This window comes from Marmota marmota, unplaced genomic scaffold (assembly GCF_001458135.2).
Source record: "Marmota marmota marmota unplaced genomic scaffold, marMar, whole genome shotgun sequence".
NCBI classification, from domain to species: Eukaryota; Metazoa; Chordata; class Mammalia; order Rodentia; family Sciuridae; genus Marmota; species Marmota marmota.
In genome coordinates, this window is record NW_026000168.1 from 14,708,771 (window position 1) to 14,719,960 (window position 11,190).

General features: G+C 44.9%; 1 protein-coding gene across 1 annotated transcript in view; it reads left to right on the plus strand.

Annotated features, from left to right (window-relative positions):
- Irak2 (interleukin 1 receptor associated kinase 2) overlaps positions 1-10,031 on the plus strand; it is a 57,031-nt gene extending 47,000 nt beyond the window's left edge. Inside the window, exons 10-13 of the mRNA XM_015495017.2 lie at positions 1,733-1,795; positions 5,758-5,958; positions 7,400-7,664; positions 8,833-10,031. Coding sequence (XP_015350503.1) covers positions 1,733-1,795; positions 5,758-5,958; positions 7,400-7,664; positions 8,833-8,945 — 642 coding nt within the window. The 3' untranslated portion in view covers positions 8,946-10,031. The remainder of the gene's footprint in view (positions 1-1,732; positions 1,796-5,757; positions 5,959-7,399; positions 7,665-8,832) is intronic.
- The last annotated feature ends 1,159 nt before the right edge of the window (positions 10,032-11,190 follow it).

Sequence of the window (11,190 nt, forward strand, 5' to 3'; positions counted from 1 at the left end):
GTGCTCTGCTGCTGAGCTACAGCCCCAGTCTCTTAGTGTTTTTTAAAAACTTTTTTATAGTTGTAGATGGACAGAATGACTTTATTTTATTGGTTAATTTTTATGTGATGCTGAGGATCGAACCCAGTGCTAGGCAAGTGCTTTGCCACTGAGCTACAGCCCCAGCCCTCTCTTAGCATTTTTTTTTTTTTTCAGAGAGAGAGAGAGAGAATTTTTTTTTAATATTTATTTTTTAGTTTTGGGCAGACACAACATCTTTGTATGTGGTGCTGAGGATCGCACTCGGGCCGCACGCATGCCAGGCGAGCGCGCTACCACTTGAGCCAAGTCCCTAGCCCCATCTTAGCATTTTTTTGATGAGCACCAAATAACTGCTGTAAATGGCTCATCCATTACAGGCCCTGTGAAAGGGGCAGAGGAAATATTTGCTTATTAATTTCCCCTCATTCTCTCCCTTCCTGGAAGGACCTGGACTTTGAACTGGCTCCAGTCCCACTTGCTGCAGTGGTGCCCTCTGCTGCCCCCTCCTGGCCACTGGATCATTCAGCCAGTAAATGGGCCCCTATTCCACCTTGGCTGAAGGAGAGTTTTGGGAAAAAGATTTGACCCCAAGGGTCAGATGTTCATTCCTGTAACATTCTCATGTGCTTGATCCCTATTTCACAATTAGGACACCGAGGCTCAGATTTTAATTACTTGTCCAAAGATCCCCTAAATATGTGAGGAACAGTCACAGAGTTTGAACTCAGTTCTTTACCACCACACTTCTCTCTCCTGCAAATTCTTGTTCAGAGGTTTCCTGTTTAGTAAGACACACATCATGGTTTTACATAATGGTGGGGTTCATTGTTAGGTATGATAATATAATTTGGGTATAATATCATTCTCCTTTTCCTTCCCTTCCTCCTTTCCCTGGTCCCTTTCCTCTGCTCTATTGATCTCCCTTCAATTTTCATAAGACATTCCCCCCAACCATCTTTCTTTTTCCTTTTTCTTCTCTAATTTCTACATATGAGATAAAACATACAGATTCTCGACCTTCAGAATTTGGCTTATTTTGCTCAACAAAATGATTTCAGGTTCCATTGATTTTCCTGCAAATGACATAATTTCATTCTTTTTTATAGGTGAATAAAAATCCATTGTGTATATATACCACAAAATGAAATAATCTTTAAAAAATAGCACATTGGAAGCCAAGCAAAGTGGTGCATGCCTGTAGTGAGGCTGAGGCAGGAGGATTGCACATTTGAGGCCAGCCTCAGCAATTTAGTGAGACCCTGTCTCAAAGTTAAAAATAAAAAGAGCTGGATGTAGCTCAGTGGTAAGGTGCTCCTGAGTTCAATACCTTTACAAAAAAAATGTGTATTGGAGCTGGGCACAGTGTCACATATCTATAATCTCAGCTAGTTGGGAGGCTGAGGTGCAGGAGGGAGGATCAAGAGTTTGAGGACTCCTGGACAATGCAGCAAGATGTTGTCTGCCAAATAATAACAACATACACACATTTACACACTTGACTTTTTGAATTCCATCCTCCCTGTTTTGCTGTTGGTGAGACTGCTGGCAGCATGTCCCAGACTTTGAGCAAGTATCTGCTGGCAAATGGCAGAGCCATCCTGGGGCTCAAACTGCACTATAGAGAAGCTTCCCTTATGGCCAGTTCTCCCGCTGACCTTGTGCATGAATGTCAGAGCTGAACTGTGGTAACTCCCTGTTCTGTTCTCTCCAGGTGCTGGCAGAGATCCTCACTGGCATCCCTGCAGTGGATAACGACCGCAGCCCAGTTTATCTGGTAAGGGACTAGGTCACTTCTGGCCAACAGGCTGGTACCTGTGGGTCATTGCTGTGTGTAGGGAGGTCTGGGTCCGTTTTAAACACACTCATGAGGCCTCAGTCCAGGGTTTGATTTGCATTTGTGCAAAATGACTTTCACCGCCCAACCTCCATTGGCCAAACAATTGCTTTCTCACGATGGTTGAATTTAGAATGGGTAGGGAAGACCCATTTCTTCTCTACCTATCAGGCAGTTAGATAGGGTTGTCTTCAACTTGGTCAAAGTTAATTTCTGCCCCTTTAAGTGGGTTTTTTAAAAAAAAATAATAAATGGGGTTTTTGTGAGACTGGGGTTGTGGCTCAGAGGTAGAGTGCTTGCCTAGCATGCATAAGGCACTGGGTTACATCCTTAGCACCATGTAAAGTAAAATAAAGACATTGTGTTCACTTATGACTAAAAAAATTTAAAAAAATGGGGTTTTGTAATAAAAGCAGTACTTTTATAGGTCAAAGATCACACAGACACACACAAACACAGTGTCATTTCAAAAATGTGCTGACTAGGTATGACTCTGCTCTGTGCTAGGCACTTTTCATATATAATCTTTCAGAATCTTCTCAAAATCCCCATGATGGGATCATGATGATGGTCCACGGATAAGGAATGTGGGCCCTGAGAGAGACCTCAGAGTCCTACATGCCACAATTCTGACTTGGGTCCTTTGGGTTCCAGATCTTAAGCTCTTGACCATGATACTTTTCTGAGTATTTAACTATTGTGACAGTCCACCCATCCAAACTCACCGTTATCGCCCCCATATTGCTGCTGAGAAAGCTTAGGCTCAGGTGCCACATGGCAGGGCTGAGATTGAGTCCATGCCTTCTGCAGAATTGCTCAGGGGCTGTGCTAGCCCAGGGTACTTTCCTGCCCAGATGTTGAGACCATTGGAAAACCAGCTCTGTGTGTGTGTGTGTTTGTGTGTGTTTGTGTGTGTGTGTGTGTGTGTGTGTGTGTGAGACCCCCAAACACACCCTGTGCTCTAGGGTGGGGAGCCTGCTGGCCTTCCTTTCTATATAGAAAAATCACCCTTGTCCCTTTGCTGAACTCTGTGGGCTCCACCCTTTTTGGCTCTGGATCCCGGATGCTGTAAAGAGGGCATAGATCCAATGTGGATGTGGTTTGGGGCCCTTTAGGGGTGATCTTTCTTTCCTGACTTTTCCTCAAGACATAGTCTCTAGCAGTCCTCTGGGACTCCCTGGAGAATGTCATATGAGGAGGAGTTTTTTTTTTTTTTTTCGTTAAATGGTTTCCACAAATGTGGAGGGATATCATTTTTGATAACCCTTTTTTGAAATGAGGGGACAGTTAACGTTTGACCCCCAAATCTAACCACTTTGTGTAATGTATTATTATTATTATTATTATTATTATTATTATTTTTGGTGCTGGGGATTGAGCCCAGGGCTTCTTGAATCCTAAGCATGTACTTTACTACTGAGTTACACCCCCAACCCCTGTCATATTTTAAATTTTAACAAAAACTTCTTGTAATACTTAAATACTACTATTTTTTATTTCAGTCACTCCATACACTTGTCTTAGGAAACCCAGCAGCTCAGGGACTCCATTCCTCTGTCTCCATCATCCCTTCCTACTGCAGGGATGGTCACTTCTCCAAACCCCTTGTTATCATGGACAATTTTAAAGCAAATCCCAGATATTATGTGATTGTACACATGAAATAGTTATTTTCTTAGTTCCTTGATATGATTTAATAACCACTCCTTATTAAGAGTGGAGTTATTAATGGAGCCAGAGCCTCACACATGCTAGGCAAGCACTCTACCACTGAGCTGCACCCCCAGCCCCACGGTTGTTTTTGCAAGGTGGTTTGCTTGTGGACCCAAAAAAGTCCTCAGTCCAGTTGTTTCTTGTGAGTGTCCTCTCTCGGCCCCTCCTCCCTTTGCCTTTTGAACGTCATTGCATTTTTGTGAGTCAATAGTAGACTGCCCCACTGTGTCCTTATGGTGTCTTTCACTTGTTTCTCTGTTCCCTGTATATTTCCTGTGCCCTGGCTGCTGGCGATTCAGACTAGGTGTGGGTTCGTGGGTTCGTGTCAGTGCACTTCCTCCAGGTGCCCTGGGCTTGCAATTGCATCACGGGGCCCTGAGCCCTGTGTCCTACTCATGAATGGTGAGTGCTGAGATTAGCTGCTGACTCCTCCATTGTGAAGTCCCATCATCCTGTCACAGCCTGTTCTCAGCACCTCTTGCTGATGGTGGCTAGATAAGACCTGTCTTTCCATCAGGCTGCTGCTTTTATCAGTCTTGCAGCATAATCACCCTGAGTAGTTTCTGGTTCCATTCCAGGCGGTGGTAACCTATGTGCCTGTCAATCACAAACCTTGACTGTCACTTATTCGTCTGTCCACTTTGAACACCATTATTTATTTAATTTTATGATGCTGGGGATGGAACCCAGGGCTTTGCTGATGGTAGGCAAGTGCTCTACTATTGAACAACACCCCCAGCCCCCATTACACTTTTTAAAAATATAAACATTTAAAAGGCAGAGCTCATACAAGGGAATTGTGCAAATGCACCCCTTATCTGCTACAGGTTTCTCTCCAGGTATTGAGCTTGTGGCTGCTCCTCAGATCCTCATACCCCCCATTGGCTGGATGGGGAGACTGCAGTAGAGTGGGATTTGTTTGCTTATTTATTTATTTAATTTGTTTTTGAAGTAAGCATCATGACCCATGACTGATAATCTTTCAGAGCTGGTTTTTTTCCTGAATTGTAAACATACTTGTAGTTTTTCTTCCTTTTTTCTTTGGTACCAGGCATTAAACCCAGGGGGTTTAAACACTCAACAATATTCCCAGCCCTTTTTATTTTTTATTTAGAGACAGGATCTCGCTAAGTTGCTTAGGGCCTTGCTAGGTTGCTGAGGCTGGCTTTGAACTGTGATCCTCTTACCTCAGCCTCCTATGTCACAGTTTGGCACCACAATGCCCTGGCACTACCCTTAGCTCTCTTGTTTCTTTTGATCGTTACAGCTCCTGTTCTGAAATTCCCAAGTCCCAACTTTTCCATTCATTTTTATTCTCTCCTGAAGAACCTGCTGGCAATGGCAGTGCCCAGGATTCCATCTTCTGCAGGGTAGGCACAGGCAAGGGTAAACTTCAGAACCTGCTTTGTGCCCCTGACTTCAACCACAAGCTCTTTAATGGGGACCTTGATGGCTATGGAGGAAGAAAGAGCCCATGTCATTGTTAACAAGACTTAAAGTCATAAATGTGAGTCAGGTGCTCAGCTTACACTAAGACATAAGTCATAAATGTGAGTCAAATGCTCAGCCTACAGTAAGTGGTATGCAAATGACAGTTGTCACATGGGCTATTGCATATTGATTCTGCATCAGGTTTCCCACTGTGCTGTGGGTACATTATCCTGATAATGTTTGTGTTAGTCCTAGTAGTAAGGTATTTTTGTTACCCTATTTTCCTGCTGAAGCAACTGAAGCCTAGAAAGGTCAGGCCCTAGTGGTTGTGGGGTGAGGGCACTATGGGATGCCTTAGGTATATAAGGAATTTAGATTTTCCAGTTCCTGAGTATTTCTCTGGTGTCTGGGACTTGGGTGTTTTGTTTTATTTATTCACTTTTTGGTACTGGAGATTAAACCCAGGGGCATTTTACCACTGAGCTACATCCCCAGCCCTTTTTATTTTTTATGTTGATATAGAGTCTCACTAAGTTGCTGAGGCTGGCTTTGAACTTGGGATCCTCCTGTCTCAGCTTCCCGAGTCCCTGGGATTATGGGAATGTACCACTGAACCAGGCCTGGGCATTTATTTTTTAAAATTTCCTGTGTGTCTGAGAAGGTTTTGAGGCTCAAGGGCCGTCCTGGAGGTGGGCAGGGCAGGTGGGTGGCTGCCACAGCCTGCAGCTCACAGGGACCTCACACCCTTCTTCCCACAGAAGGATCTACTCCTCAGTGAGATTCCCAGCAGCACCTCCTCACTCTGCTCCAGGAAGACGGGTGTGGAGAAGGCACTGGCAAAGGAGATCTGCCAGAAGTACCTGGAAAAAAGAGCAGGGGCACTGCCAGAGCACTGTGCTGAGGCCTTGGGCACAGCCATCTGCCTCTGCCTGCGGAGGCGCAATGCCAGCCTGGAGGAGGTGAGCTGTGCCCTCAGCTGGGCCTCACTTTCGGAGGATGCCTGTGCCTGCCTTGCCAGGGCTTGCTGGGCATGATCTCATAAATAAGGGCTGTCTTTGGTGACAAGTAGAACCTACTGGAGTGCTCATGAGCAAAAAGGGGCAGTGTGTGGACAGTGGGGGGGAGCCTGAGAGCAGGTGTGTGGCTGGGCCAGACTCTCTGATGTTTACAGACTCTACTTGCTTTCTCCAACGGTGTTTCATTCCCTCCTCTTCTCTCTGGGTCCCCCCTTCCTCTTTTCCTCCACCCTCTTTTTTTAAAATATATTTTTAGTTATACACAGGCATAATATCTTTATTTTGTTTATTTATTTTTATGTGGTGCTGAAGATTGAACCCAGTACCTCACATATGCAAGGCAAGTGCTCTGTCACTGAGCCACAACCCAGCCTCCTCCATCCTCTTTTTGAGGGTGGGAAGTAGCAGGATCTAGAGACCTACATGAAAACTCATTGTGTGTTATATGTGAAATCTGTAAAATTCACACCTGTGCATTTTTTTTTTTATACTGAGGATTGAACCCAGGGACACTTTACCACTGAGTACATCCCCAGCTCTTTTTATTTTTTATTTTGAGATAGGATCTTGCTAAGTTGCTGACAGCCTCCCTAGTTACTAAAGTTGGCCTGGATCTCACGATCTTCCTGCCTCAGCCTCCTGAGTCACTGGGAATACAGGCGTGCACCACTGCATCCTGACCACACACTGAACTTTTACAAGGCACCGAGGAAATGTGATTTGTTACTATTATTAAAGGTCTGCATGGACTGGTGTACAACTCCTGGGGAAAAAACAAAGGTCTTCATGTATGCCTTTGGTGTGTGTGTGCATGCATGCACGTGAGTGTGTGTGTGCAAAAGTGGAATTAACGAATTTAGTGGTTCATTTGACCAAACAGCAGAGAGAGCCAGCCTTGCTCTGCTTTCAGGGCAGTTAGACCCCCTAGTGAGTCACTGTCATGTGTCTATGTCTCTGGCCCTGTCTCCATCTCTTGTCTCTACTCTGCTCTCTGTTGGGGTTTTGTAAATGGATTTCCTGTGTTTGGTGGGGAGTCTGGTTCCACTAGAAAACAAAGGGCACTCTTTCTAGCTCAAGGTGGGAAAATCCTAAGGCAGGATTCCAGTTGTCTCTCTTGGGTCATGTGCTGAAGCCTGGACCACTCACATGGCCAGAGGAATGGGGTTCTACAATGGGCCCATTTGGGCTCATGTGCTGTCTCTCGTTTATGGCTATGGGGGCAGGAGTCAAGTTCAGATCTTTTCAAAGGCAGGATGCTGTTCTTCCAATAAAACAACAGCCATTTCATGGTTTAGTGTGTCTCTCCTGAGGTCTGGGTGACAAGGTTTTGGCTTTCGATTTTAGAAAGGGTTCTTGACAAGTGCTCTTCTCTCTCTGCCCCGAGGCCCGTGGTTCTGTTGCTCTGGTGGAAGAGTGGTTCCGAAGTCAGGAGACCTCGCTGCCTTGGAGCGGGTTCTCTGAGGGCACAGGAGCTTCCTCCAACACTCCCGAGGAAACAGATGATGTGGACGATGGTAGCCTTGATGCCGCCTCCTCTGTGAGGACCTCACCTGTCCCTGCAGAGAACGGAGAAGGAAGGCTACAGGACACCAGAGGAGTGGAGGCAGACTCCTCTGAGGCCTGCACTGGCCCACGGGTTCCCGAGGATGGTAAGCAGGGAAGGTCCTCCAAGGACTTTTGCACCCTCATTGGTGTGTCCCTAACTTCTACCCATCATTTCTTCCTCTGTCGCCCCTTTCACTCCTTTATTTAGTTATCCATTCATTCACTGGCCAGCCAGTTGCACAATGAGAAACCCAGGAGTTATCCTTGACATTCCCTCTCTTCCTGAACCTCTCTGTCTCCATCTCTGCCTATCCTTATCCACAGGCTAAACTTCTGTCCTTCATGTGGGATGACAGCACAGCCTCCCTGCATCCTCCTTTACCCACTCGAGTCCCTCCTTTACCAGTTCTTTCTCTGGAAGCCAACTAGAGTGGTTTCTATGTTTATGTATGTATGTATGTATGTATTTCTCTGGTGCTAGGGGTGGAACTCAGGGCCTAACATATGCCAGACAAGTACTCCACTAAGCTATACCCCCAGCCCTAGAATGGGTTTTTGTTTTGTTTTTTCTTTCATACTAGGGAATTGAATCCAGGGGTGCTTTTCCAGTGAATTATATCCCTAGCTCTTTGTTTTTTTATTTGGAGACAAATTCTCATTAAGTTTCTTAAGGCCCTACTATGTTGCTGAATCTGGCCTTAAACTTGCAATCCTCCTGTTTCGGCCTCTAGAGATGCTCCAATTACAACACCATGCCAGCCCTATAGTGATTTTTAAAAACAAAGTGCTCATGACACACACTTGTTTAAAGTCCCCATCTCAGAGACCAAGTCTGAACTCTTTCCCCAGACCATCAAGGGCCCGGTGTGGCCCCTCCCATCCTACCTCTTCATACTCATCAGCCATTTCTAAGAAACCTTCCATTCCTGTCACATCCAGACTTCCTTCTGAAATAAAACTTAGGAAGATCTTTTCTATGAAGTGTTCTGGTCCCCTTAATGTGCCTCAATGAATATCTAGGCTCGGACTAGCAGGGAGAGAGAGGCTCTAGTGTTGTGGACTCTAAACCTCTTTCCACTGTGGAGAGGAGCATGGGAGCCCTCTCCTGTCTGGAAAGGTGGACTTCCTTGCAAAGGAAGAAGGCATAAACATGCTTGTTATCTGAGGCCTGATTGAAAAACCTAATTTAAGGGAGACTGTGCCCAAATCTTACTTTCAAAGAATTATAACTGTTGTTCAGGTTGCTCTTTTTTATTTTCCATTGAACTACAGCTACAGAGACTTCATGGGAAGTTGAGATAAATGAGGCCAAACGGAAATTGATGGAGAACATCCTGCTCTACAATGAGGAACAACTAGACAGTGCTGAGCTCTTTGGACCTTGATGACTGGAACATAGCTGAGGAACCTTGACCTCAATTGGAAAGACAAAGTGTCCAATCAAGGAAAAGGTCTGAGGCAGACTCCAAGTTCTGCCAAGAAACCAACATTAGCTTTCCATATGGAAGGGAAAGAAACTTCCATTTTACCAGAGTGAGTTAGGGGACAAGGGACCTCAGCTTTTACAGACCCCCAAATCTACAAAATGTTCTTCCTGTCTGGGATTTGTTAGTCAGAGCCGGGTATCAGAAGAGACTGAAGCAGAAGCCTGGTAAATGGACCCAGGATGTGGGTGATTTTGTGGTTTTGGGGAGTCCATGACGATATCCATACCAGTAAAAGCTGTCACTCCAGCAGCTGTCAGCCCTTGACAACTGATGGAGCAATTCTACAATGTTGATAGGGATTTTCAGAGTTAAGACCCGTGAGTCACATTTGCCAACAACCACCTTTGAACTTCCATACCCCGAAAGGTATTCAACTTGTGTCACAGTGAAGTTCTTGACTTACTCTCAATGTCTCAGATGTTACAATGCCAGGCACTTGGCAAAGGACTTTCTGGGCTTACTACTTCCTCTTGGTGATCTTGTAATTCACAGATATTTATTAAGTTCCCACTGAGCATCTGTATTCTCCCACCCAATTAATGTTTTTTTTTTTCTTTCATTTTTTTAATTTAATGTTTGTATTTTTAATGGAGCTTTTATTCTTTGTGTTATTTATGGCTGGATGAAGAATAAGGAGAAATAATCTCATGTCTGATTCAGCTGCTATGGAAGTCATTTAATTTCTGGGACCTCAATTTCTTTGTAAGTAAGAGCACCTGCTCATTCTCCCTGCCTCATTTGTAGGGAGAAACATGTGCAATGTCTGCTCAAAAACAATACTTGTCCTATTTTATAAAATAAATAAAGTATTAAGTGTGTATTTCTGCCACATTTCCAATGTTTATGCACTGGGTATGTTTTTGAAAAATCATGTTGAAAATATGTGTAGGAAACAAATGCTATTTTTAATGCACTAGGAGAAATGTCATATTTAAAATAATTCTATTTTTTTGTGAAATAAAAAAAAATATTTTGTCAATCCAACGTATATCTTAAGAGGTGTTTTTGTGTCCGGATGAATTTAAGGTTGCTTGCCTTAGTGATATTTTCAGTTCACTATGGGTTTAATCAGATGTAAACCTCACCATAAGTCAAGGGATATTTATTTATATATCCAGTTCCTCAGTGGATATTAAGGTTGCCTTCCAAGGATCTTGTACTAATATACACATCTATCAGCTCTATAAGGGAATGTGCATTCCCCCACATCCTCAGCTACAAAATATATCATGCTTTGATCACTGCCAGTCTAGTGGGCAGAAAATTATAATTTTATTCATAGTATTTATGTGTTGTGATACTGGGGATTGAACCCCAGATGCTCTGTCACTGAACTACAGCATCCCCCTCCTTTTAAATGTTTTAATTTCGAGACAGGGTCTTGCTAAATTGCCCAGGCTGGCCTCAAATTTTGCCATCTTCCTGCCTGAGCCCCCCAGAGTTGTTGAATCATAGGTGAGCACCACCACGCCACCAGGCTTATTTGTGGTTTTTAAATGACTGAAGTTGAGCCATCTTCTCATGTTTAAGAGCTGTTCCTAATTTATTCATTAGTTATCTTATTGGGAGTATTCTATCTAGTCTTTTATAATATGATGCAAATTTGTTTCTAAATTTGCCCCTTCTTTTGATATTTTTTGCCAGGCGGATATTCTACACTTTTGTGTAGTCTCTTTGAGATTTCTTATTTCTAATCTCAGTTCTGTCACCTCTGTGTGTGTCATTTGGTCTCTCTGAGCCAGTTTCCTTTTTCTGTAAAGTGGGTGATGATGCTAAGGACTTGACGTGGGTTCGACGTGCGAATCCGGACACGAAAGCTTCTGGCAAAGAGGGCCGGCCTGAGGAACTGCGGCCGCGCCTCAGCTTCGCGCTTTCCGGGCCCACGTGAGTGGCTCCGCCCCGTCTGGCTTGTGACCAATACGCAAGCTTCGTAAGGCGTTAGGTCCCGCCTCCACGCCGTTTGACCAAGAGGAGAGCTCCGTCTTGCTCGGAGTTCCGCCCCTTGCCGATTTGAGCAATGGGCTTTCTCCGTTCGGCGCAGGTCCCTCCTCCGCCGCTTGCCGGGCCGCGGGCCGCAGGGCTCCTTCCGGGGGGCGGGCGCCGTCGGCGGCGGAGAGTGTGCGCGCGAGGCGGCGGCGTGCGA